Genomic DNA, 27,247 nt, shown 5'->3' on the forward strand with positions numbered 1-27,247 from the left:
AATGAAAGCCGGGGTGATCGATAAAATGGGGTAGAAACTGCCAGTTACCTTAGTTCTTAATAATTAACTGGAAGTCCTTTAATGAACTTAGTACCTGAGTGTGGAATTTGGAATCTGACCTTTACTACATCTAGATAAACAGTGTGGCCAAGCCTGTGGCTCTCTCTGCAAGCTCCACTCTCAGCTCACTTCTTGGACGTTCTCACACTTCATGCTGCAGTCAGGAGCTCGGCAGAGTCCAGCATGATTCTTCTTACCGTGCTGTTCCTTTGCATAATTTCCACCTACTCAGCCTCTGTGAAAGGTAGGTCTGTACTGGGCTTGGTTCAGCTTCTGCCTCAGCAGAGGCAAAACCAGTGTGTGTATACAGATCTCTGTTTTGCTTCAGAAAATTATCAGCTTTACTCAGACATGCTTGAGTAATACAAGATGCATTTACTAGCTAGGTTTAAGTGCTTGTGGCATTCCTCTCAGCAGAGGTGATGGAGGAGATGATGTTTTCAAGTGCACAGGGCCAGTGGTGTGACCAGAAGATCAGAGATCTTGAACTTGCTTAATCAGGACATACTGTGGGGGCACTGACTTCAAAGGGACTTTTCACACGCTCAGAAGTTAAACACATGGAGTGTTCTGTGGAGCAGAGCCAGGAAGTGCTCAGGGCTGCCCAGGTTTCAGCTTCTGAGCAGTTGACTCAGCTACCACTGAAGTCAGTAAGAAGCATCCTGTTAATTTCATGAGAACGTTGCTCTGTAGTAAGTCTTGAAAGTCTGGATGTCTGCAGAAACCCTGTGAGCAGAGCTTTACTCAGGTGTCCTGACAAAGTCAAGGGTATGAAATCTTGGAGACTGTCTGCTTCAGCAGTGCCAATGTATGAAAAGGAAAGGTGTCTGTAGTAGTGACTCTTCATGTACAACTTCCCATTAAATTTAGAGGAGCAGTAACCTCGTAAAATAAGCTGAGTTTTTTAGTTTAATGAGGATGTCTTCATCATGAAGGGAAGCAGGGGGAGCACAACATCCTGGGCTAAGCTCTTAAAAGGGCTGTAGAGATGTTCTCATGGGTGCCACCTCCTGCATTCTGCAGGGAATCCAGGACACTGTGTAAGCACTGAGCAGCAACCTTCCTTCTTCCCTGCCTCTATACACCCTCATGACAGGAGTTATAAAGGAGAGAAATTTGCAAGCAGTGCCTTTACCTGTCAGTTTATTTCATGAGACTGCCACATTCCGTTTATGGCTAGGTACCAATGTGCCACATTTCTGGTGTCTGATCTTCCCAGCTTCCCCTTAATATCAATTAAGCAAAGCTTCTTGATGTGAAGTAGTATTTACTTGTCACATTCCCCAGGATATTGAGCATTTTCCCTTTAATTAGTCATCCCTTCACCTCTGCCAGATTTCCTCTCTCTTGTGCAGAGGGATTGAGAGCTAAATTACTGGCCCAAAGGCCACTTAGGGCCTCAGGATGAGAGCTGGGATTAGGATTAGTGTTTTACCTTTTCATCGGCCACGCTGCCTTTTGGAAATATTGAAACATTATTCTGTTTGATTCAGGTAGGTCAGCGCACGTAAAACTTTCCTACTGCAGTTCCACTTGAAAAATGTTTTCAAATAAGCGGATGGGGTTTGCTTTTTAAAGCTATCTGGTGTCAGAGATAGTGGCAAATATGATTTATGAAGGTAGAGCTGGCAAGTAGTTAGAGACACACATGCTGTGCATGCCATATGTATTAATAAAAGGCACAGGACTTGACAGCTGTCTCTGCTCATGCAGTGTAACCTTCTGTATTATACAGTATCATGATTTAATTATAGACTTGGCATGTTACCCTTAATGACAGACACTTAACGTTACTAGTCAAACTATGTGTTATGCACTCCACCTTGGAAGCAGCACTTCTGACCCCCAGAGAGCTTGGCTGGGCTGCTGGCAGTCTGTGTGTCCATCTCTCCTCCCTTCTCAGGCAGTGGGACACTTGCCATCAGCTGAAATGTCAATGGCTGCACAGGCAGCAAGGATCCCAGTGCTGTGCTGGATACAAAGGAAGGAGCTTCTAAAAGGGTCACTTTCTATTAAGAAAAGTTTCTATCAGAAAGGTGTTGCAATATTCCTGTCAGAATAGTACTGGTGTTTTCTTCGTGGAAGTTGGCATGAAAATTTATTTGTGTTGTTTTGAGTACTGGTTCTGCTCAGTGACCCTGTGCCTCTGTCTGTCATCTGTCATCTCTCAGCCTGACCACACTCTTCATTTGTCTCTCTTGGGTTCCCCATTTCCTCAGGGATAAGTGCTAACTCTTTGGGACTGCTTTCAATACTGCCTCATCCCTGCTGCTTCTCTTATCATCATCCACTCTTGGCCTACCCTTGCCCAGTCTGGCAACTAAAGTTGTCTTCTGCCCTGGCTCCTGCAGTGTTTTCTATGTGTGAATTGGTAAAAGTTTTCAATACCTCATGTTCTTCTAGCTCCCAGGAATACTTTGCAATTATTCATTTCTTTCATGACACTTGCAAGAAGGTCCTGCATCATTTGCTCATCTGTTTCCTTTAGGATGGAACAGCTCTATTGTATGTGGGGATAAGCAAATGCTAAAAGGGAGGAGGAGGGAAGGAACTCTTACAAAAAAAGAGTAAAACCATGTGTGTGTTCATCTGTGGGGAAAGGAAGAGGGTAGGTGAAAGGTGCTTTTAACTGAGAATAGGGAGGGAGCAAAACCACAACATGCACCTTAACTAATAAGACTTGTCTCTGAGCACTCAAATAATTTCTTTTGGATGTGCTATTCCCCTACTTTTTTCCTGTAGATGGGGCTGTGTTTAGAATGCACCTAATGGGTGGTATTCCTAAAATCTCAGCCAATACTAAGTCCTTTGCACTGCAGTTTCTGCTGCAAATCAAGGACATTTTGAACCAGGAAGCAACTGGCTCCAAGGCACTGCAGGGAATCTGTCCCTGAAAGGCATAGTCACCTCTGAGCAGGCACTGAGCACCCTCTACTCTCAGGGGTAAGGTAGCTTCAAAGCAGGGAACTGGGGAAGGAAATTGGCTAGGAAATTCACAGTAAACCTCCAAGAAGGGTTACATGCCTCTTGGTGACTTTGTTGGGAAACAGACACACAAGACATGCAAAACCAGACAGCCCCATTGTGCCAACATGAATCCTTCAACCTCCCTGGGAAAAAATCAATAGTTACAGCTTTGGCCTCTCACGTGTGAGCAGGCTGAGCCCACTGGGATCACCAGACTTGCTGCACCACATCCCCAGCTGACATAAAGTCTGTTTAGTTCTGTAACTTTGCCAGTTTACACAGCTTGCAGATTAAACTTGCTGGAGTGTCCATTTTGCTCAGGGAAAGGTTCTTTGAAGCTGACCTTAATCCACTGCTATGGTATCTGAGTGAACAGGGAAACAATGTGATGCAAAGTCTTAATGAAGCAGGGGTTTTGAACTGCAGAATGTATCCATCCAGCCATGATGGAACTACCCTGTGCACCCACCTAAATGGGCTTTAAAATATTAAAGTGAAATAAGACTGATTTTCCTTTCTAACAATGCAGTGATTTGAAGCTTATTTAAGTGAGTCAGATAAAACAGAGGGGTATAATATAAATCAGGATAGCCTGATGAATCTCTGCAGGGGACTTTGAAGACACTGCTTCCATTACAGAATTTTTCTGAGCTGTTGTGGGAGATTTTTCTTCTTTCCTCTGCCCTTCCCTGCACTTGTCATAAGATTGAGATGCATCTCCTTGAGGACAGCACTTTGTGTTTCTTAGATTAACTCTGTTGTGAACTTGTTTCTGCTCTGTACCTCCTGAACTCCATGAAGAAATCTCCAGTGCATTCAGTGGTGCAGCATTTGGGTGTGTGAGGCTGGTGCTGTGCTGCTTACAGATAGCACCTAAGGTCACTCTGTGTGTGTTTGCTTTGAGAATGTTAAGAGCACTTAGTGTACAGCCAGCTTATTTTCCTTTCTCTTCCCTTTTACATTTCTTAAAAAGATATAAATTAACAGAAGAGACACAGCTATGGGAACAATTATTTAGTTGAAAGAACAAGAGCTTAATTATTTTATCTAAAAAATACATTCTTAATGTTTTCATCACACTCATGTCACCCTTGGGCAAGTCTCTCCATGGAAAGATTCCCAATAAATGTGCAAGAGATGCAGAGAATTATTTGTGTTGGCCCCAACAAATCACATCAGTACATTTCACATTGCTAAGCACACAAATTGTGTGATTATTAACAGTATTTTGAGTTGCAAATAATTTTGGATTAATTTGTAATGCTAACATAGCTGAAGAAAAGAATCTGACAGTCTTAAAGAGCTAGAAAAAGGATTTTGTCACCTTTCTTATGTTAAATATGTATGATCAGTGTCAACTAAATCACAAAAAAACCCAGCTGCTTCAGTGAGACAGCCTCTGTAATCAGGAGTAGCAGGATCAGTCCCATAAATCTTTTGCTTGTAATTAAATTTTTCATTTTTCTAAAGGTTTCTTAGAGAAAACGGTAGATTATGAGAGTTAGTCAATACTAAAATGCTGTTTGTTTTTCCTTTCCAAACAGGGCACACTACTGGGCCCAGCCTAAATAATGACAAGCTATATAAGTTTGCTTACTCAGCTGAAGTCTATGTTGATCAGGTGAAAGCATCCCTGCAGAAAAGTGCAGGATATCGGATTTCTTCTGGTGTGGATGTCAACCTCTTATGGAGAAATCCTGACAATGATGATGACCAGCTGGTCAAAATTACGGTAACTATTGCCTTCAGACAACTTAAAACATACCCAGTCTTTTCTGCACTTATCTAGCTGCTGATCCAATCTCAGAGAACTCACTTTCAGAACACAAGCTAAACCTTTTGTTCTCGAGTCTCATCAACTAAACCCAGCTGCTTTGATGATCTAATTCCTATAGAACAATATTTCACAAGCAACTATCTAACATCATAAGCCAGCACTTCAGAATGTCTCCTGTATTTAGAAATTGCTTCATACAGCACCTATAGCTTCAAGCGACTGGTGTGCAAGCCCTTACCTGAGGGGCAATAGGTTGTCCTCAGTTGTAACTGCAAATATTTTTAAATAGAAACTGGGTTTGGTACTTAGCTTTCTGGTGACATTTTCTGGGACTTATTTCCCCAGTGGAGAGCACTGGCTTCTTTTGTAAACTTTGACATAGTAATCATGGAAGATTAATAATCAGAACCAGAAACGCAGAAAGAAAGAACATTGATTATGTGATTTAGTCTATCTGCTCTACTCCAGGCCAATTCTATACTGCTCTCTACATTAATTTTCTCTGCTTTTGCTTTGCTAGATGAAAGATGTTCAGGTTGAAAATGTGAATGAGCGTCCAGCTGATAAAAACATCTTCAAAGGAAAAAGCACAGAGAAGATCATCGGGAAAGAGTATCTGGAGGCTTTGCAGAGGCCCATAATGGTTGAGCTAGTCCGTGGAAAGGTAAGAGCCTGTCTTTTAAAATTCAGTCCCTAAGGAAACATGACAGAAATCTTTTGTAACAGACTTGAAGAATTTACCAGTTCACTATTCACTCAGTGTTTTTAATAAGCCATTGTGTCCTATCATTCTGTGTGCAATACAGTAGTTGAGAACAGACTGTAATTTACCTTCTAGCCCAAGCCTAGAAGAACACCACACAGTGGGGAAGTAAAGAGCAGATTGTCCACAAAGATAGGTACACATTGGATATATGCACAATTGCTGTGTGGGATTTGTGCTATTGATTTCAGCCAGGGCAGGATTTTGTCCAAGATCTGAAGGCAGAAAAGCAGATACAATTTGTCATGAGGGATGTTCTACTGAGTCTGTGAGGAACTCAGTAGAGTGTTAATCACTTTTTAAACCCTTATCAAGTATTTTACCAGGATTGCTTTTCCTAGCTCCTTGGTTTTCTTATTTATTTCTGTGTCACCTGCCAAGTTAATGAGCTTGATGCTGAAAGACCTACAGCCTTATATGTTTTTCCCTTACTGGGAGACAGTCTCCAAAAATCAGAATAGAAGGGTCAGAGAGCCGATGTGTCTCAACACGTGCCTGGGTTTTATATCCTATCCTGGGAGAACACCAAAGTGCTGTCCCAGCACAGGAGCACCCATGTCCATTTGTAGCTCTCAGTGTCCCCCTTTCTTTAACACACTTTCTCTGAGAAGGGGATTCAAGTACATCCATCCCACTCTCTTTTCCCCTGCAGAGCTGCTTATGAGAGCTACCCTTGTACTCAGCCTACTCTTGTGGCCAGAGAGTGGTGGGGCTCAAGCCATGGCTGCTTCTGCCTCCTGCCCCTGGTCCTTCACCCTCCTGTTGCTTGTGGCATTGGGCCAAGAGCCCCATTTTCCCCTCTGCAGCCCGAGCAGTGCTCAGCAGGTGGGGCAGGAGGGGCTGTGAGAAAGGAGGAAGGTTGAAGGTCACACTCCCTTTTCCCGTCTGCAGAGCGCAGTGAGAGCTGTGACACTCTATCCCAGCAGGATCTTTACCTCCTGCTGTAAATAGGCACTGAGCACATACCCTGGCTGCCAGCTCAGCCTGCTGAATTGCAGCTGCTATCAGACCTGCTCAGTAACTTTCAGACTCAGCCTTGTCATCAGTTTTACACAACATAAAAAGAAACAGGACAGCGCTGGCTGTGAACTGCACACATCCCTACATGAGAACAGAGGTACCAGAAGAACACAGAATGCATCTGCTCCTCATACATTGCACACTTGCATATGCTAAGGCTAAGATGTAGTATTAAAACTTGAGCTTTTTCTCAGGTGGTCGGGCCTATATGCTCCTTTTATGATTTCTTTGTGGTATGACAATTTCAACCCTGGCACAGTAAATTTCACTTTTCAGGGTTACCCCAAGATAACATACTGGTTGTACTTACAGTTCCAGATAAAGGGGCATTTCTAAAGCAACTTGAATGCAGAGTGGAGGTGCAAAGTCTTGTTACCAGAGGAGAGGCTCAAGCACAATAGTTGACCCATGAAGTGCAAAGGTTGTGATATGTTTGACACGTCATTGAAGTCATTCTATCTGTGATTTATCTATGATTCATCCTGAGTTTTTGTAACCTGTGATTAAAGTGCAACAGATATTATGCCCCTGTGGGGAGTGATTACCTGAGGATTATGCAGAAAAATGAGTCGCCTGTGGAAGTATGAAAAGTTTCCCATTTCCCATCTAAATTCTCTCTAATTCCAGGAGGAGAGATGCTCACTGCACTGAAACTGTACTTAGGTTCAGCTGAAGGCCAAAATGTGTTTGTACAGTTATTGCCAGGCCCTGCAGCCTCCGCAGTTTGCTCAAAATAAGCAAATAACAGATCCAAATTCAAAGTAAAGGTTTTTCTAGAGTGGATCCTCACTATTCCTTTCTAATTTAACCAGATTTGTTACACACTTTTGAATGCTTACTATATGTTTGTTTTTGGATTTTGTTTTTTTTCAATTCCTACAGATCAAAACCTTCTACTCATATCAAAATGAACCTGGTTTTACTCAGAACATTAAGAGAGGTCTGGCCAGCCTTTTCCAGCTGCAGCTGCACTCTGGCTCTTCCCGTGAGGTATGGTGCTCTATCAGGCAAGATTATCATCACATGAGGAACAGGCAGAGCCTGATCTCCTCTGGAAGGCAGACCTGTGGTTCCTGCTGACTTCAGAAAGAGTGAACTGTGATAGAAATCAGTCCTTTGATAACATTTGAGGTTAGGGACTTAAGGACAGTCTTCTGCATATTTGGTGGCACCAATCAAATCGCTGCAATTAGCATAAAGAAGTAGTGCAATCCATTTGATTTAAAATGCCTTTATAAATCTAGCACAATTTGGTAATAAACCACCTTAAACCAGGTCACTATAAAAGTGATTATACTGCTCTTTAAAGTTGACTGATTCCTAAATTCAATTTAGTGGAATCCCATTCTAAATCCAAGTACCCACACAAAGTCAGCACTGATTTAGCTGCATCCATTTAAGTTGCCTTCCATTGTTATATTTCTAAACCTGTCCCCTTAAACAAAGCTCAAATTTAACTCAGACTTGTGAGTATAGTGTAAGCTGCCTGGTATTTCCTAATTATTTTGTTTAAACAGCCATTGTTACTTTTCTTCCTAGCCATCTAATGAACAGTACCCCTGCCAATCCAAAGCAGATAGTTAGAACCACTGACATCCTCAAAACTGTTAAATAAACCCAAGCAGTACAGCATCTCAGGTACAGGATTCCAGCAATGGAGAAAATGCTTCATCTTTGGAAGGTGTTGGGGGGTGTCCCAAAGATAAATTCAAGAAATTGTCCTAATCTAACTCTCTTTTCCAAGGTGGACATTTCTGGGAAATGTGATACTACTTACAACGTGCGGCAAGATCAAGTGACTAAAATAAAAGACCTGGACTCCTGTGAAATAGAAAAGAAAGGATTTACCAGCCACAACAAGGTATGATTTCTTTAACAAAATAAAATCTATTCTTCCTATTTAAAATATATTCTTAGCAGCCCCTACTCACCTTCTCAGAAGTCCTTCTAGCATTAGAGGAAGCAAATTCTATATGTAAATTTTGTAGGTTTGCTAGCCCAAATGTCACATGTAGTTCCCATGGAGAGAACAGGGAATGGATTCTCCTGTGGTGTAAACCACTTTGGCTCAGCTGATACAGATACAGTCATAGTGTTAATAGTACGTTTTTCCCCATCTGCTGTAAATGCCAGGCAAGATGCTGACTCCTGAATGGAGCCTGGTCAAGCTTGCCTAGAAGGTCAAAGGCTTCCCTCATGCACAGGTGTAATACAGGAGATGTGCCATAGGGGTAAATGAAGCCCTACTACAGCCCTAGAGGTCCTCCACTGTTCGTAAATGACTTTCTAAGTAGTCACTGCTGAGGACAGGCTGGACACCTGCTGGAGGCACTGGGATTCTCCACATCAGAAACTGACCTTTCTCAGCTCAGAGAAGTACAAAGACACCACACACTCTCTTAATAACTGCCTTAACGCTATGACTGGGTTGCCCATTTTCACACTACAAAGACATCATCTTGATTACAAAACAAGAAGCAAAGACAGCCACCTTGTTTCATCTGTGAACATGACAATCTGTTCATTGATCTGTTTGTGAACATGACAATCTTATTCACAAGATATTTCTCTGGAAAAGATATTTGTCTATTTAAAGCATATCTTAAATTAAATGTAGTACTGGGTCTTTTCTTAGTTGCAGCCTGCTCCACATCTTCCTCCCCTGCTCCTACTGTCCTTTACCCTGGTACATACTAAATTTGAAGCACATGGTGTAGAAGTGAGTGGCTACTTACTGCAGAGGGAATACTTGAAAACCTGGTTCATAGGCTTGAGATGCCTGCCTATATACGCCTTCCTCATATGGCTCTGCTTCATTCCAAGTCTTGCCCTCATTTGGAACAGTGAGCTCTTTTTGTATGTTGTTTGTTGTATAACCCACTTTCTGTTTTATTTTTTAATTATTTTCAGATCTTGGATATCAGTACAAAAGCCACATCTGCTACAGTTTATGTGCTGGAAGACAGTTTCATTAAATCCATTAAGGCAGAAGAAAATTTTGTTTTTGCTCTGAATTACCGACGAAAAACAGGTGCCAAAATAGTTTCAAAGTAAGTTGGGCAATTGGGCTGTCATTGATGGTGGAGGACTAGTGCTTCAAGTTAGGTTACATGTGTAGGTTTTATAGAATTAAGATCTAAGGCTGTGAACTCTCCAGGATTTAGGTCTCTTTTTTTATCCATATACAGGTCCAACTGTGCCAGGTACCAGGTCCAACTTTGATTAAGGGTTCTACCACACCACAAATAATAAATAATGGCTTTTATAAGAAGTTAACAGGCAACAGCAGGAATTGGCCAAACCCTCTTAATCTACCCATTAGTGCTATAGGTGTTCTGTCATCTCATTTCTCAAGAAATACTTCTGATGGATTTCCATTTCTAGCATATGAGAGTTTGGAAGCATAGAAAATAGAATCTACTGCATAGAAAGGAAACAACAGTGAAACCTAGATCTGTGTTAGACTCCAGACTCCAAAACACTGAAAGTGTGGACATACTCATACAAGATAAATAACTCAGGCAACTCGGTAATAATAGATATTTAAAAGAAAAAGTACATTCAAAAATTTCACTTTCCAGATCTTTTAAGAACAAATATATGAAACATTTCAGAATGTATGTGAATACTGAAGGCTGTTTATCAAGTATAACAAATCTGTGCTTTAGAAAGTCTCTCACATAGGTATTTTATTGCACATAACTCTAGCAGTAATTTTGCTGGTATCAATTACTTCTGTTACCTTAAAAGCCCCACAGACTTGCCATGTTCTGAACAGTTTAAAATAAGAATTTAGTCAGTCTGCATTCTACATTTTTTAGTCTGTGGAAGGGTTTTTTGTTTCCCCTTGGTGTGATTTCTGCATCTGTGTGCTGATGGTTGGGCTCTGATGGTGTCCTCACTGTGTGGATGTGCAGGCAGAGGCTGGAGCTGAAGTCAGTCCAAGCTGGGACGGGACTGATCGCTGCAAAGCAAGTCGCTGGTGTGATCAAGACCTTGGACCCCAATTATGTTGCCATTGCCCTGGAAGCAGAGCCAGTGAAATCTGAATGCAAAAAGTGCCCTTCAGTAAGTAAACACAGGTTCATTGGACATCAGGTTGCTTAGCTGAGCAGGACAAGTGTGAAAGCAAATTTTCTGTCTAAGCAGAACTAGGACAGGTCCAGTATAGCAATATAAAATGCACCCTGGAGTAGGGAGTACAGAAGTGTTGCAAAGGTGCTCACCCCACAAGAGTGTTGTAAGATCTACCACTAAAAGTACCAACCTTTTTGCTCTTTTTTAAAGACTGCAATATTTCTCCAGATCACTAGAAAATACAGCACCCGGTTGTTTTATCTCACCTTGCCAGACTTTAGCTGGGTGCACCTTATTTCCTCTGAGTGAAAATTAATTTTAAGATTGCTGACTGGTGTTTGTAAACAGTTTTATCATGGAGGAGCTGATCTGTTCCTAGGATTCAAGTTCTTTAGCCATTCCTCAGGCAGGCTAAGCATTTGTTGGTGGTATATTTAATGTCTTCTTACTACCTGACCCTGAGGAAGTCTTTTGTTAGGATTTTATAGGTATTTTGCAAGTATAAAATGGGGCTTTAGTGTTCTTGGGGAGTCCAATAATGTTCTCATTTTTCCCTGGGAAAAACATTGCCTTGTTTTTTTATATTTAAGACATCTGAAGGCTAAGAGCATGGCAGTGTAAATGCATCATCTTTTGTTTTACTAATGATGTTCATCATAACCTAAATAGATTACTACAGTGACTTTTAGCCAACAGTATTAATGCTATTACCATTGAGGAATGAATGGGAACATTAAGGATCATTATTCTCCAGTGTTGATAAGCAAGATATAGTTTCTATTCAGCACACAGAATTTTAGTCCTCCCGAGATACTCCTTATGAGCACAAATATGTTCCTGTATTGGAACTTTTGCTTTTTATTATTATTTGGAAGTAGCATTACACTGTAATAATTTTTCTTATCTAATGCTTGTTGAGCCACAGGGAAGACCAAAAACACATATTTGGAGAATATAGAAATGATGCTGCCCATGTGCTAGGGCAGTTCTAACAGGGAATATCAAGGCATCTTAAACAGAGTAGGGACAGGTGGTTTTTCCTTGACTCTGCCTGTCGGGGTTTGTGCTGACCAATTTGTCACTTGGGGCTGAGTTTGTCATAACAGTTATAATTTTCAGACCAAGATAACAAACACAGGGTATAATTCCAGAGCACTGCCTGGGGACTGACCTATGTCATTATAAACCTAATGGCACGGGGAGAATGAAGTTCTGCTTTCTCACTGTATTTTTCAGTAACTGCTATGAAAAGATGGGCTCTATAAACAGAACACTGTATCCAAAGCAGCAACATAGCATATGCTACTTATATTTCATGGTATACATTAATGCCCTGCTGACATGCTATGCCTTAGGGTTTTACATTCTCAAAGCCCTTTTTAAATTGTAACAGGTCTTATCTCTATCTTTATGAATTTGATAAAATAATCATTACTACCCTCATTTCCCAGATGGCAGCACTAGCTTCTCTGAGGTTATGGCAAATGTTTGCACTTAAAATCAGGTCTAGATTTCTATTTTAAGACAACATAAAGCATGCTCTTTTCAGAAGAGCTCATGGTTACTATGGGGAAGGATTCTTGCCCCTTCTGAAGGTGAGATGGGTTTGTTCTGTCTTGTGCAGCCACCCTTTGTACGTTGGTAAGCAGCTGTCATACACAGACATTCAAAACCAACTCCTGCTCAGTTTAGAACCTCTTGGTTTCATTGGAATTTTCCTAGAGTGCCCACAAGACCTCTGTTCTGATCTCTCTGTCAGAGAAACACAGGTCTGTGTCCACGCTGAATTGCCATGTGGAAGTGTGTGCATCTTGTGCCTGAATGTTTGAGTTTTTAAATCCAAACTGCCTGACATTCACATCAGGAGAATGAGGGCCCTCAGAAAAGTCAACTGTGAATGGTGTTTTTAATGTCATGGTCACTGCAGGAGATGGCAGCTGCTCCTGAGCACCCACCAAGGAAGGCCTGGTCTCCACTCTCTTTTTCTTGAGATAGCTCCAGCTTGCATCTCCCACCTTGCTTGTCTCTAGGGTATGGGCCAAACTGCCTAAGAGCAGCCCACGCAGCTGGGCTCTGCACAGGAGAAAATGTAGGAGTAATGAGGTTAGAGGGTTTTTTTTGCTGGACTGTGGTGCAACTTCAACAGGGGGAATAAAAAGTGACCTATATATTTATCCAATTTCAGTTAATAATAGCTACACTGACCTTGGTGCTAAGCACTAATTACCAGTGGAGGTTAAAAGACCCATCTGTGCCTCAGAACATGAGCTCCTCCCAGCTGGTTATTAATCCTCAGGAAATATCCTATGTCTCAATCATTGTTGCCTAATTATTGTTTGTTACAGTCAATAGAAGTTGCACTCTGTACTGATGAATGATACTTCTAATTGCCAGCAGGTTCAAGTGCTATTGCCCAACACAAAATCCACAGAGTGGAACTATTTTAGTGAAGGTCAGAAGGGTGCTACTTTTATTTCCCACTCAGGAAAACTGCAGTAAAGGCTGTTGCAAAGAACAGCTGAGTTTTCACCAAGGAATGTTCTCGATAACTTGAGATAACAGAGGCAAAGGCAAGGGAGAGAAGAAAGGTCAAAATACTGGCACCAGTTTCTTATGAGAGTGCATCTGGAAGGACAGATATGGTTGCTTTGCTACCATGTTGGCTTGTTCAGGTAAAAAAATGTGATGTGGGAATAAATACAGCAACCATCATCTCACCTTTTATTTTGTACAATAGCTACAAATCCCTTTTTATGAAATTTTATGAAAAAAAACTGGGAATAACTTCTTGGATATTTAATCCTGTTCTGTACTAACCCAAAATTACCATCTTCTCAAAAAACATGATTAATTAGCGGATTGGGGATTGTGCATCTCCCCCTTTTTTTTTTTAAGTCTACTTAGGAAAAAATGGGAACATAAGGCAAACACAATATTCACCAGAAAGCACAGTAAATTTGCAAGAGAAGAGATTTCCCTTTATTCCAGTTACAGTATAAATAAATTTTATTGTTCCAAAAGAGATTGCAGTGAAGGTCATGTACAACATCAGGAAAATAATAAAGAGTTGGAAGAGAGACAGCTATAGAAAGATTTCTAAGATATTTGTGCTGGGACATCATAAATTACCTAATACTGAGCTAAAGGATCATAGGTCTGTTGGATTTCAGCTACTTTGAGCAACAGCATTTGCTCAAAGCAGCTGAAATCATATCAGCATTTATTTAGTCTGATTTTGAGAACTGAAGCTATAATCTGAGAGATTTCACATAATATGAATTGTTTTGCAGCTTTCTGAGCACTGGAAGAACATCAGAGAACAAATGCATCCTGACAAACTTTCCAAACCTGATGCAGCAAAAAGCTTTTTGTCCTTCATTCAGAACATCAGGAAAGCTACGAAGGAGGAGATACTGAAAATTATTAAAAGTGAAAATAAAGAGCTTCTGTAAGTTACCATGAACAAGCTTTTAAAAGGTTTAAATTACTGAAAAATGCAGAAGGGCAGATTGCATACAAAGAGATTGAGTTCTGCTGGTGATGTCCTAGCAATGCAAACCCAGTGTTCAGTACTGTCTACAGGAAAAGGATTTTTTTTAAAGTTATGTTTGTTCTTGTAATATAATAAATTTTCATCACGCCCTTCAGCCACCAGGGTTGTATCTACAGTGCAAGGCCAACATGGTTTGTAGTTTAGCCAAAGGTTCTCAAACCAAATGGTTGTTCTGAAACACCTTATAACTTGCTCTTGACTTCCCATTGGTTTCCTTCAATAGGAAATACAACAAAGAAGTATTCCCAGGCAATGCTGATGCCTGGGAATTGTCCGAGTATTAGAGTTTGGTTGTGAACAGCATGCACACTGAAACTTGAGAGTTGAAAAGCATTTCTGAATCATGTGGTTGGGATCTTTCAAATAAATTGTAGCAGTTGTTAGCAATGGAGTTAAACCTGAGAGTCACTCAGGAAGCATAGAAGCCTTTTCTCTATGTTTCATTGTGCATGCAGTACTAAAACACTTCTTTAAAACTACAGCCTTTTTCTGTAAACTTTAATACACTTGTGATGGTTGGGTTTTTAAACTTTTTTTGTCTCTTACTTGCATAAATTAAAATACTATCCATGGATATGAATCTGTGTGCCATTTTGAGGTGAAAGTTCAGGGACACTTTTTCCAACAAGAGTAAAAGATTCTCTTACTTGCAATGAAGAGCTGTTTCAGTACATAAGCTTCTTTCTCTCAATATACAGCCAAGTCTTTTCAGTATTGACTGGCTCATTGCAAGGATGTGTTCATTTAATTTGCCCTTCTTTGTAGTCCACAGGTAGTGGATGCTGTAACCTCGGCTCAGACCCCAGAATCACTGGAGGCCATGCTGGAGTTTCTTGACTTTAAGGATGCAAGCACTTTTATCCTGCAGGAGCGGTTCCTGTATGCCTGTGGATTTGCTTCTCACCCCAGTGAAACTCTCCTGAAATCATTAACTGTAAGTCCAACAACAAAAAAAAAAAAAACACAACAGAGCTAATATTCTTATGCCTTGTCCCAGTCAAAGGGGAAGAGAAGAAGAAACAACTGTTGCTGTTTCTGATTTTCCTTTCTTTATGCCTTCCAGGGTTTCCAATAAGTGTGCTATTAACACAAAGCCTGCAAGCAACAAATATTCTTATGCCCAGGCTGAAAGTCTAATTACTTTGTAAAATATTACCAAAATCCATTACTTGAAAAAGAAACATAATACTGAATGTTAAGAAAATAATTTGAGGATTGTTTGATTGTTGCATTATGAAAGTTCTGTAATCAGAACTGTAAATCCCCCCTTTTTTTTTCCAAATGAATCTACTTGAGACACTGAATGTAACTGAAGGTGAAAATGACACTGAGTTATTATATGTAATATATATGTAATGATAGAGCTGTGCTGTGCTTAGCCTGAGCCCAGGCCATCGTGGTAATCACTGCCCTTGCATTGCATTATTGTTCACAGAAAATGAGGGAACCTGTTGAGCCCACAGCAGTGTGGCTCGTCGTGTTTACTCTGAGACACTAAACAGCTTTGCTTTTGCATGACAGGAGAAGTTCAAGGGAGATGTCGCCAGTCAAGAAATCAGAGAAACTCTTGTCATTGTCATGGGAGCACTCATTAGAAAGCTGTGTGACAGGGATGGCTGCAAGCTGCCAGTGAGTATCTGATGGTCACTGCTGCCCAAATTCTGGTCTGCAACACACAGGACCAATCCCTGGTGACATTACTGGGGGAGCATGACAGACATGGGAAGCAGATTCTCCCACTTAAAATAAGTCCATGAACTCCTATGTTTGATAGAGGATTGTATTTTTTTTTTTTGATAATGACCTCTACTTTGTCAGATTTAGGCTTTAATCTTGTCTCTTCCCATTTCTGTGGCTGAACCTGTCAGCTGAAGCAGTACTTGTGCTGCCTTGTCCAAAAGCTTTGCATATCCTCAGAGAAACACTGGCCAACTCAGGGTCTGTTTATTTGTCAGATTTAGGCTTTAATCTTGTCTCTTCCCATTTCTGTGGCTGAACCTGTCAGCTGAAGCAGTACTTGTGCTGCCTTGTCCAAAAGCTTTGCATATCCTCAGAGAAACACTGGCCAACTCAGGGTCTGTTTATTATTTGCAATCATCTTAGGTTATTTCACCTCTGTAAAGAAAATTCATTGATTCAAATATTCAACTGTGCCCTGAACATCCATAGAAGGAGGAAGACTTTTACTCTGAGCATGAACTGAGTAGATGCTGGTGTTAGAGGATGAGAATGATCAGACAAGGCTGCTGGATCTGTGTTGTTCAGCACTGCAGCACAGCACTGAAAACTTACAGAGCCCTTTTAATTACCTGAACAGGCCCTTTTAATGTCCCTTGTTAATTGCCAAGTAGTTTTATAACATCATGTTCTGAGGCACTGAAGAACCCTTCCCTTGCCTTTTTTTGTGGGAACTTGTTGGCCCCACAAGGAGGACCTGTGAAGTCCCTGAATCAGGTCAGGAGCAGCTGGCAAGTGCTAACACTCTGGATCAGGTGTCACTGTGGCTGCAGTCACTTTGGTTATGCTTGAAGGAAGCCATCAACGTACAAATGAAATCTTTCCTAGCCCGGTGCCACAAAACATGCCAGAACCCTGCCCTGCCCCTTCTGCTCCTGCAAGGGGAAAAAGGGAGGTTTATGATCACCATTTAATGTGCTGTTGATTTTCTTAGGCTGTTGTGGAAGCCAAAAGGTTGATTCTGAATAGGCTGGAGAAGGCCAGCAAAGACGACAACGTGCAGATGTACCTGCTGGCACTGAAGAACGCACTCCTTCCCGAAGCAATTCCAGTGCTCCTGAAGTATGCTGAGTCAGGAGAAGGGCCCATCAGCAGCCTTGCTGCCACTGCCTTGCAGAGATATGATCCTTCTTTTCTCACCAAAGAGGTAAGAAAATTTGCTGCCCAAGAAAAGAAGTGCGGGAGACTGTATTAAAAATAAAGGGTAAATTCACAGAATTCATTTCTTGTCATCACCAACATGGACAGTGAGGTTGAGTCCAATCTCAGTAAGTTTGCTGATGGCGCCAAGCTGTGTGGTGCAGTCAACATGCTGAAGGCAAGGAATGGACTGGTGGACACATGCTAGTCAGCCCTTGGCTCCAGGGTCGCACGCAGCCACCAAAGGCAGCCTGCAGTCTGCAGGGAGAACCGGGCTCTGCTCGCCAGAGGGAGCACTTGGGCACCTGTGCATCTCTGTTCTTCCTTGTGCTTTCACACAGGGAGAGCACACAAAGTAAGAGAAGGGTAAAATAGCTGCATTTTACCCTGCAGCCTCTAAGAATAGGAAAAGACATAGAAAACAGTGGGACAAGAGGTCCTTCCTCTGCTGCATTACCTTGTATTCCATTTCATACCTGCTGGCCATCAGGATTGAGGCTGTCCGGGTGCTGCTCTGCAATGAGCATATAGGAGGCCATTCAGTGGGACTACATGGCTTTCCACAAATTCCCCCGTGACAAAGATGTGTCACAATCTTCTCAGGGACACGCCACCACAGGCACTATCTAGAAAATTAAAATAACAATATTCTTGGTTTTTAAAGTACATGTTTCCTTAACAGTCAAGAAAATCTCTGTCTTACCACTGCGGCATTTGTTCTTAGTGCTGCTACTTATTTACAGCCCTGCTTTAAAACCAGTGTGTAAGGCTGTATTTGGTCTGTGGCTGAGAGAAGATAACAGATGTCCCACTTGTCCTTGTGGTCACTGAGCTATACATGTCTCAACATTCCAAAAGGACCATGAAAAACATGATGCTGAAAATATATCCTTATGTATTAGCCTTAGCTATGGAGCTAACTAATCTAACTTAAGCTGATATTATAAACGACATTCCAACCTGTACTTTGCCCAGTCATCTGCATGAGCACTGAGTGAATAATGTGTTTCCTGACCAGGTGAAGGAAACAATGAACAGGATATACCACCAGACTCGCAAAATCCATGAAAAGACAGTGAGAACCACAGCAGCTGCCATCCTCTTAAACAGTAACCCATCCTACATGGAAGTGAAAAACATCCTGCTCTCCATTGGGGAACTGCCTATGGAGATGAACAAGTACATGCTGTCCATGATCCAGGATATACTGCGCTTTGAAATGCCTTCCAGGTACATTAAGTTCAGTGTAAATAAATACAGCCCTTCCTTACAGAGAACAAACAGGTTCTCATGAATTACTAAAACTTAAGGAGAGTATAAAGGAATATCTTATTTTTATGTCCCTTGTATTGTTATTTCAGAATAAATCCCTTAATTTCAATGTCATTATTTTAATAGTTGTTCACATTTTCACAGGTACAAAAAATAATTGGGCATCTGACTTGCATTACTGTGAAAAATGTCTTCTGTCTCTCAAATGGTCCCTTGCTTCTGTATTTTCAAAACCAGTGATGTGGAAAAATTTTAAACATCAGAGTGTGAGAATGAAAATAATCAATATATATCTTCTTAAAAACATTAATTTTCAAGCAAGATCTTTGCTTGCCTTTCTTCCTATGACTGCAGGGAGTACCTGAAATTGAAAGAGAGACTGGGTTAGGGCAGATTTTTAGTGGGAAAAGGTTAGGGTTTGGAAGACCCTCTTTCCAACTGGGAAATTCACCCTCTCAAATTTGATCTTTCTATGAAAAAGTAATGCATGGTACTGTAACATTTTTGTATCTCAGTGGGTTTGTTTGTTTCTTTTGAAATCCCACAGCAAAACAGTTCGGCAAGTTCTGAAGGACATGCGTGCCCATAACTACGATCGCTTCTCCAAGATGGGCTCTTCCTCTGCCTACACTGGATATATCACACGTATGTAACCATGAAACTGCCTTTGAACCCTCTTTGTATTCCCAAACATTTCATTAATCCACTAGTGTAGTCACAGGTACCTTCTTTCTTTTTCAATTAAGGTGGTCCTGATGTGTCATCCACATACAGCCTCGACATCCTCTACTCTGGCTCTGGCATTTTACGGAGAAGTAACATGAACATCCGTGTTTTTGACAGAAGCACTGACCTTCATGCCATCCAGGTAACAGCCACACTGTGCACAATAACTTAGCCAGTATGTGGTCCTTTTCTTACAGCTTCTAAATCACTTCAGCTAATGCTTAAGACCATAAGGCTTGCTGCACTGGGCAGACAACAAGCCAATAACGGGGGAAAACCAATAACAGGGGAAAACCCCACAATGTGGCATAAGTTGCCATAAACAAAACGAGTGTTTTGTTTTTCATCATACATTGTAGTCTGTGTCTGTGTAAAGCCTATGCTGTTTCTCTGATGTAATCAATAAAAGCTTTGTGAGTTTGTAAAATCAGGTACCAGTTCAGGTTCAAAGAGTAGATCATATGTACAAATCAAAGAGATTTTAATGTCTGTATTTTAGAATTTTCTTGATATCGGCAAGAATCTTCAGTATTATAACTCTCCTAAATTTATAGAGGACAAAAATATTGCAGTGGAACACCTCTGGCCTTTCCTCCCAACTGTCCCTGAAAAATAGTTATATGCACTAAGGAAAATGTGTTTGAAAGAAAACTAGTCTTAGGATTATGATCTGCATGTGGGTAAATCCTGCTCAGCACCTAAAGGGCAAAAACATGGCAAGAGATTATTTTATTTTCCATTTTTCTAAGTACTCTTCCTAGTTCCATTAAGTCTCACCCTCATAGCTTTTCCACTACAACTACATAAATTAAAATTAGGCATTTAGACATCAAGAAAATAAGTGGTGTTGTTAGTAGTCTGAGTCAGGCAGGATTTTCTCATTGATTCTGTATCACTGTTCCTTCGTAGGTGGTTCTCGAAGCTCAGGGTCTGGAGTCCATAATAGCTGCAACTCCTGATGAAGGCGAGGAAAACCTGGACTCCTTTGCTGGCATGTCAGCCATTCTGTTTGGTTTCCAGCTGAGGCCAGTGACATTTTTCCAAGGGTATGGTGATTTAATGTCTAAAATGCTCTCGGCAACTGGAGATCCCATGAATGTGGTGAAAGGACTTGTCCTCCTCACAGATTTCTTACAGGTACTAACAGCACACTGTTTGCTTCTTTTTCTGTCTCTTAAGCACAGATGGTTCCTCCCCCACACTGCCATTGTAGGACACCTTATTTTCTTTATTCTCAGTGCTGAAACTTGACCAGTGTTACACAGGTTACCTTTACTAGGAGAGCAATAGAAAAGTCATGGGTATTTAAAACCAGAATGAAATAACATGAAAAGCAACCTAGAACAAAGATGAGAACAGATAGTCTAGAAAATAAACCAGAAACTTAACAAAAGCAAATGCAACTGAGTTTCCTGTTGCAAACTCATATTGCTCTCAGCTATGACCTCCCCTCCCACAGTTTCTTGTAATACACTCTTGTCCCATATGACCACCTAAGTTTTCCTCTTCACAAGTTGTCCAGGGACCTTGTGTCCAGTTAGGCAATAATTGTCAGGTGAATGAATCAGAGAACTATCCTTCAAAGAACAATGCTAAGAGGTCCAAATTTCAACTGTTTATTTCTAGGTAAAACAAGCAATTAAAATGAGGATTACACAGTTTTTATGCAACTGTCATCCCAAATGATTTGCTAATTTTGTGCTTAAATAGATTTACATAGAAATATAACTGGCTACATAATGTGTTATTGGAGGACTAAGAATCTAGACATCTCTCTCAAAGTGCAGGGTCAGCATCTTTGCTCTTCCCAAGCTGGGATCTCCTTAGGACCTGTGAATTTAACAGCTGTACTCAGCTCACAAAACATCTGCAGTCTCAAACTTTACTTTTGGCTTTTCCCATTTAATTCTTGGCCAAAGAAAATGCCAGAAGTAGATGATAAGACGATCCACTCTGCTCAAAATTATGCAGAAACACCCTCTGCACATGACAGGTTTTCCCATCCAGAACCCAGCTCAGCTCCTTCTAATGGTATTTTAAGTCCAGAGGGCTTCCCAAGTAGTGCCCAAATTGGCTAACTAAAGCTCATTCCAGCAGTGCTTTACAGTTCACACGCAGATTATGGGCAAAAACTTTGCTGTGACCTATTTAACAAACAGACCGCAGAGGTGAGAAAGATAATCATGTCTAGTCCTGAGCACAGGGAGCATTTAGAGAACTAAATATTTCCAACTGCTGTGCATGCACGAAGCTCCAGACATACTCGGGCTGAATCAGCTGGCTGGGCACCCCTAGAGCTCTGCTCGCCAGCAAATTCTCCACTCCTTGCCTTTGGAGAGCCTCTCAAAAGTCTGGGGCAGCCAGGCTGGGACTGTGGGCCATTTTTAACAATATCAGGGTGCAGGGTTTTCAGTCAGTCACTGCCTTTTTGGATGTCTTGGCAGCAGTGTCTTACCTCCACACCCCACAAAAGCAGGAATGGTTTAAAGCCCTGTTGAATACAGCTTCAGGCTGAGCTCCCTTTTAAGCACAGCCCATCTTTCTAAGAATGGTCTTATAGCTACACTCCAACTCAACAGCACATCAACAAGGTTTTGGCACTTCCCTGTGGCCACAGTGTTGTTTGAGGGCTAAGAATAACCCAGAAGTTATATTCCTGCTAGAAAATAAACAGCTCTCATAAAACTATTTTTGAGACTCCTAGGTCACCTGCATTAAAGTTCAGCAGTGTTAATAGTTCTCCTAGGCAACACACCTGCCAGAAACCCAGAGAAATGAAATACTGTATTGATAGGTCAGAGAAGCCATTTGAAAGCCAGACCCCAGTGGAAGGTAGCCAGTTCCCAGAGAAGTGCTTGTTGCAGCCATCTCTGTGTTGCATTACAGTAAGATTGCATTACAGTGCAATACATAAAGATACTTTAAAGACACTTTCTTATTGATACATGGCACATTTCAGCATTTTAAACAGTAAAAAATGACTGATTCTGATCTTCACATTTTCCACTGCAAATGGGACACAAAGCTTAAAATAGGAAAGCAAAGGAAAATACTTCTCCTTAGGAGGCTGGGTCCCTGTGATTTACACCTCCCATCAGCCTGGATTGGATTTGCACATGAGACGAGGGACGGGGCTGAGCTATAAATAAGGAAATAGATGAGCTAGTAAAACACAAGACAAGTGCTCTTTAACTTCTCTGCTGGTTTCAGTGACAAATACAGCTTAATTCTAGGTAGCATTAAAGTCTTGAACCGCGCAGCCTTTGTAAACCCAGCCTACTTTAATATTCTTGGATGCAATGTGACAATACATCTAAAAATATCTGCTCCTCTGGTTGTATGTACTATCTCTGCCAGCATGTATACTGTTACCTCCTCACTCATTAGCAGCTACCCACCAATCCAGTCCCAATTAAGAGCAAAGTAAAATAAAGTAAAACAAGCTTTATGTCTACACCTAAACAGACCAACAAGGGAAGTATTTTATGTCTCATTGCAGTCAATATAAAAACTCCCTTTGATTTCAGAAAGGTTTCAATTTCAATCCATGATTTTAACTTGGGTGAAAATAAGAAATCAGAGCATCATATGACCACACTTGCTGGGGTCACGCTGGATTTATAAGCCACAGCCAGCCCACTGCATTCTTTAAATCTCAAGCCCACTTTAGCAGCAACTGACTGCCAAGATGGCTCTGCCAAGCTGGTTCTGTCAAGGAAATAATTTCAAGGATAATTAACTTACCCTAAAAGGTGAAGTAAGCATGTACAGCTACCATAATTATCCGAGTCTTCGATTACAGCCAAATAACTTTAATGTTCTGAACAAAACCCTTCCCTGATGTTGCTCCTTGCTATAGGGATTAGGAAGCTAGACTGACTCTCTGCTTGCTTCTTTCTTAAGTCTTGGGACAGCATTAGTTGGAGCCACTGGACTACTGGACTCTGAATAGCTAAGAAGAGAATAGAGACTTCTAGGGTGCCTGGACATCAAAAAGGGACAGGAAATTAATATTCCCACATATCCTATAAAGGCCTGAAACATTACAGATGCTGAGAATACCACAGGCACAGAAACCTGAGAGGAGAGAGAAAACCATCTGTGAGACTGAAGAAGGTGTCCTGCACATGATCAAAATAAGCTTTTCCCAAATTAATATTTCGTTTAAAATGGTGAATTAATCCACTAGTTCTTAGGGAAGCAGGACAAATATGTAGAGATAGATTGCCAAGCTGGGTAAACCCTGAAATCTTGGCTGTGTGTCAAACCTTAAAAGGAATGAACTGCCATGACCCTGAGCTATATTACCACTTCCGAAATTGACTTCATGGATGTGTTTCCAGTCCAGCCTTACAGGTTTCATGAAGCCATGAGCACATTTGATATTTGATAGAAAATGCATTTAATGCCAATTAAGGTGCATAAGCTGATGGGTTTGGCCACCCAGCCCCTGAAGAGGTAATTCCTGTCATATGGTGGGTTTGCAGCCACTGCACAAGTGGCAGCATCCCACTGCCAGTACAGGGGTGCTGGTCACTCTGCACTGCACCTGTGCTGGGCTTCCAGCAAGGAGTTCAATCTGATTTAGCTGGACTGCTGTCACAGCCTCCGTGGGGCTTGTGCGGTAGCTCTTGGAGACATGATATTCCCTGCAGTGACACTCTGTGCAGAAATGATGCCAGCTGGCACACAGGGAGAGGGGAAGGATACAAGGTGCCTTGCTGTAGCTTCATCCCATTTCTGGGGGAGGGAGGTGCATCGGGATGGTTTTTCCATCCTTTCAGAACATCCCTCTATTCCTTTTTGTTCCTGCAAAATGGCAAGTGGTGTGAGTGCAGGACCAAAGGGAATAAGGAAACCTCAGAGGTGTGCAGTCAGTAACCTGTGCTTTGCCATGGCTCCAGGAAATCCAGCTGCAGTCTGGGCCCACAGCCAGAGCAGAGTTCATGGGTGGGCTGGCCATCGACATCTCCGGAGGGATGGAGTTCAGCCTGTGGTACCGGGAATCCAAAACCAACGTCAAGAACCGGTGAGATACCCCCAGCACATGCTGTAGCTGTAGGCACCTTAGGCTTCTGAGCCAAGGTAGCACCAATGGCACAAATTTAAATATAAAAGACCTTGCAGATGAGTTAGAATTAAGCAACTAAATAAATAGAATGAAATAGTTATGTGCATGGGAGAATGTCTGTACTTCTCTATTCCTTTCCACCTGCATAATACCAGTTCCCATTGGTCTCGCGTGAATTTATATACCTTTAGGTGGAGAACAGGCTGCTTTGAGGGCAGTTTTTGTTTATGTGGTAGGACTATTTGTAATTCAATTTCCTCTTTTTTAATGTGTTTTGAAACAATTGTAATGCCTAATTTTTTTTGTAGGGTAGCCATGTTTGTAGCTGGTAACACCGAGGTGGATTCCTTCTTTGTAAAAACTGGTATGGAAACCACTTTGGAAACAGAAACAGCTTTAGACTTCATCTCCACAGTGCAGTTTTCACAGTACCCATTTTTGGTCTGTATGCAGATGGATAGAGTGGACTCTCCATTCAGGTAAGAACTAAGAGCACACACTTTCTGAAGTGTCTTTCCAGCCAGCTGCTGGAACTTTTGGTTTTCACAGACACGAGATTATCCACTGAGACCAAATTCCAGCCTAACACAATGAGGTGCAGTGCAGGCTGTTACACACACTGACCTCTCTGCTAACCCAGTCCTCCCTGAGATTCAGAAATAACTTTTCTGAAGATCACAACTGATCAGCTCTGAATGTGCACTTCAGTCCAATTTTTTAATTTGATTTTGCAAGTGAATTAACTGAAGTGGCGGGACAGTAGTGCCCTTGTGTGCAATCAGTTCTGATGGCAACCTCAGGTTTTGCCAGCAGTAGTTCTCTATTATACTATTGAGAGAGGAAGTGCAAAGCCATACATGAGCTGAAGTGGAAAGCTCTCTTCATCATCTGCTATTTACTCATGTCAACAAAAGTACCTGGTCTGGTACTCCTGCAGCCATTGTGTTCTATCATACTTTATTAAGGCACCAGTTTTCCTGAAAACTAAACAACTGTGAAATAAGGTTAAAAAGATGTTCTTCAGTAGCCAAAGAATAGTAATTAAATTTGCTTTATTTGGTATATTGCTCTCTTCTAATCCCTATTTGCTAAGACCTAAGGAAGGTAACATTTGTAGAGCCTGTGCCAGATTTCCATTTAGGTTATTCTCATCCAAAAGTGGTTAGAAACCTGAGAGTGTTTTAAGACTTTGAGAACCTTCGGGAAATCCTAAGAAAACAGTGTCTGCTATTCTGCAGCTACTAAAACATCTGCTGCTTCTGTCTGCTGACTGTGGAAGGGCCACCTGGCCTGTGTGCTAGGGTTTGGTAGCGGGGTGCAAGCTGCGCCCAGACCTGCTGGTGGCAGAGGCCGGTGCTGTGTCTTTGCAGGACGCGCATGAGCAAGTACGAGAGCCTGCCCTCCGGCAGGCGCTACACGGCCCGGAGGGGCAAGGCAGCCACGCTGGCCGGGAACGAATACCCCCTGCACCAGGAGAACTCCAACATGTGCAAGAAGGTGTTCGGCGCCAAGTCGGACTCTGCTGGCGGCTGGTTTTGAAAGCAGCTCCTGGGCTCCTGCTTTCCTGCACCCCTCAATGACTTCGGCCTGCACACACCTTACCAGCGTGGAGCTTGACCCTGCACTGCTGCATTAATGGGAAATTTGCCATTGATTTCAACGGGCCAGCATCAAACTCTCAGTGTGTGCACAGTGTTTACATATTAACCTGTATTTAAAACTTTTGTAAAAAAAAAGCCCTAAGGCAAATAAAGACCAATTTGGTAGCTTTTCATGCACTTCCATAAGGGTGGTGCTTGTTCTTCATTTTTACTTTTTTGTGCCAAAAGCAAAAGTAATCCTTCATTTTTTTCCTTGGGGAATACAGAAGTCTGTGTTTTTGATGTGTGGAAAGAACAATTATGATGTATAAAGAATGATTATTTATAAATGTATTTTAAAGTATTTAGGTATTTTAGGCCTATGACCGATCCCTGTTCAAATATTCGAGTACAATTAACATCCAGATAGGACCATGAATTCCTGCTTACTCAGTATTGCCTGTTTACAAAAAAGCAGGTTTTATTTTACATGATTTTAAAGCATTTTGTGGGTTTTATTAAGCAGGCAGAACTTGATTATTGTTATTTATCTTTTGGAGTTTTTTTATTAACTGCTGTAGTTAAATACAATTGATTAACAGTGTGGGGTTATGTTTCCAGGAGGAACTTACAGTTGCCTTAATTCTGTTCTCATTGAAATCAATGGTGTAATTTCTGTAGCTACCAGAAGCAAGAGCAGAGTTAAGCCAATACTGGCAGCTCATCAAAATTTGTCTCCCTGTGTGTAATCAAGGCAGGTGCATTTCAAAAAATGAGCATTCACTAAGGCAATTCAGAACTATGAAGAAGGAAAGGATCTTGAAAGAAATAGATTTTGGATGCACAGTCTAGCAAAGCCTGTGCTGAGCCAGAACATTTACTTCTAGGTAAGTTAGGCTTGTATTTCAATGCAAAAAATAATCACTACTCAGACAAGTCCTCTGATTAAAATTACTTAGACACTTCAAGCAGTGTCTTCATAGGATATGTGAAAAAATAAAAAAAAGTTTTACATCAGCATTGCAGATTAAAAAGGAATATACCCTGTCCCAGCTCAGCTGATCACTCTGATCCATCTGATTTCATTATTTCATTTTTATAAGACAAGGTGGGCAAGTGCTGTTCACAAAAAAAAAAAAAAAAAAAGTAAAATAAAAAGGCAAGAACAATTGTTTATTTTTAAAATCCCAAACCCAAAAGCAGCCGAGAAAAACTCATAAATTGTCATGAAAAAAATTTCTTACAAAATTAAGGAAAAAATCCAAACTCTTTTGTGTTGTAAAAGCCAAGAGTGCAGAAATCTGCAAAAATCAAACTGTTAGTGGGATGAAATGGTCTGCTTGTTGTCTTTCCTGAAAATGCTGTCACATTTCTAGTCAAAGCCTAAATAAAAGAGGTAAAAATATAGTGTGAAGAAGTTGTTTCCAGTCTTATTGTCTGTTACTTTCTGGGTTGGGAAAGCCTCTCATTGGGGAAGGAATGCTGTTGATTGGGGTAAGAGGAA

The 27,247-nt window shown here is 41.3% G+C and overlaps 1 protein-coding gene across 1 annotated transcript; it reads left to right on the forward strand.

Moving 5' to 3' along the window:
- Positions 1–133: 133 nt before the first annotated feature.
- MTTP (microsomal triglyceride transfer protein) lies at positions 134–27,160 on the forward strand. The gene is made up of 18 exons (XM_063156400.1): positions 134–304; positions 4,572–4,759; positions 5,325–5,468; positions 7,470–7,577; positions 8,332–8,448; positions 9,498–9,637; positions 10,505–10,655; positions 13,955–14,112; positions 14,983–15,151; positions 15,739–15,846; positions 16,889–17,101; positions 18,113–18,324; positions 18,914–19,011; positions 19,113–19,234; positions 20,002–20,229; positions 23,997–24,121; positions 24,472–24,642; positions 25,534–27,160. The coding sequence occupies exons 1-18, from the start codon at positions 244–246 to the stop codon at positions 25,700–25,702; spliced, it is 2,682 nt and encodes an 893-aa protein (XP_063012470.1). The 5' UTR covers positions 134–243; the 3' UTR covers positions 25,703–27,160.
- The last annotated feature ends 87 nt before the right edge of the window (positions 27,161–27,247 follow it).

Source organism: Melospiza melodia, chromosome 5 (assembly GCF_035770615.1).
Source record: "Melospiza melodia melodia isolate bMelMel2 chromosome 5, bMelMel2.pri, whole genome shotgun sequence".
NCBI classification, from domain to species: Eukaryota; Metazoa; Chordata; class Aves; order Passeriformes; family Passerellidae; genus Melospiza; species Melospiza melodia.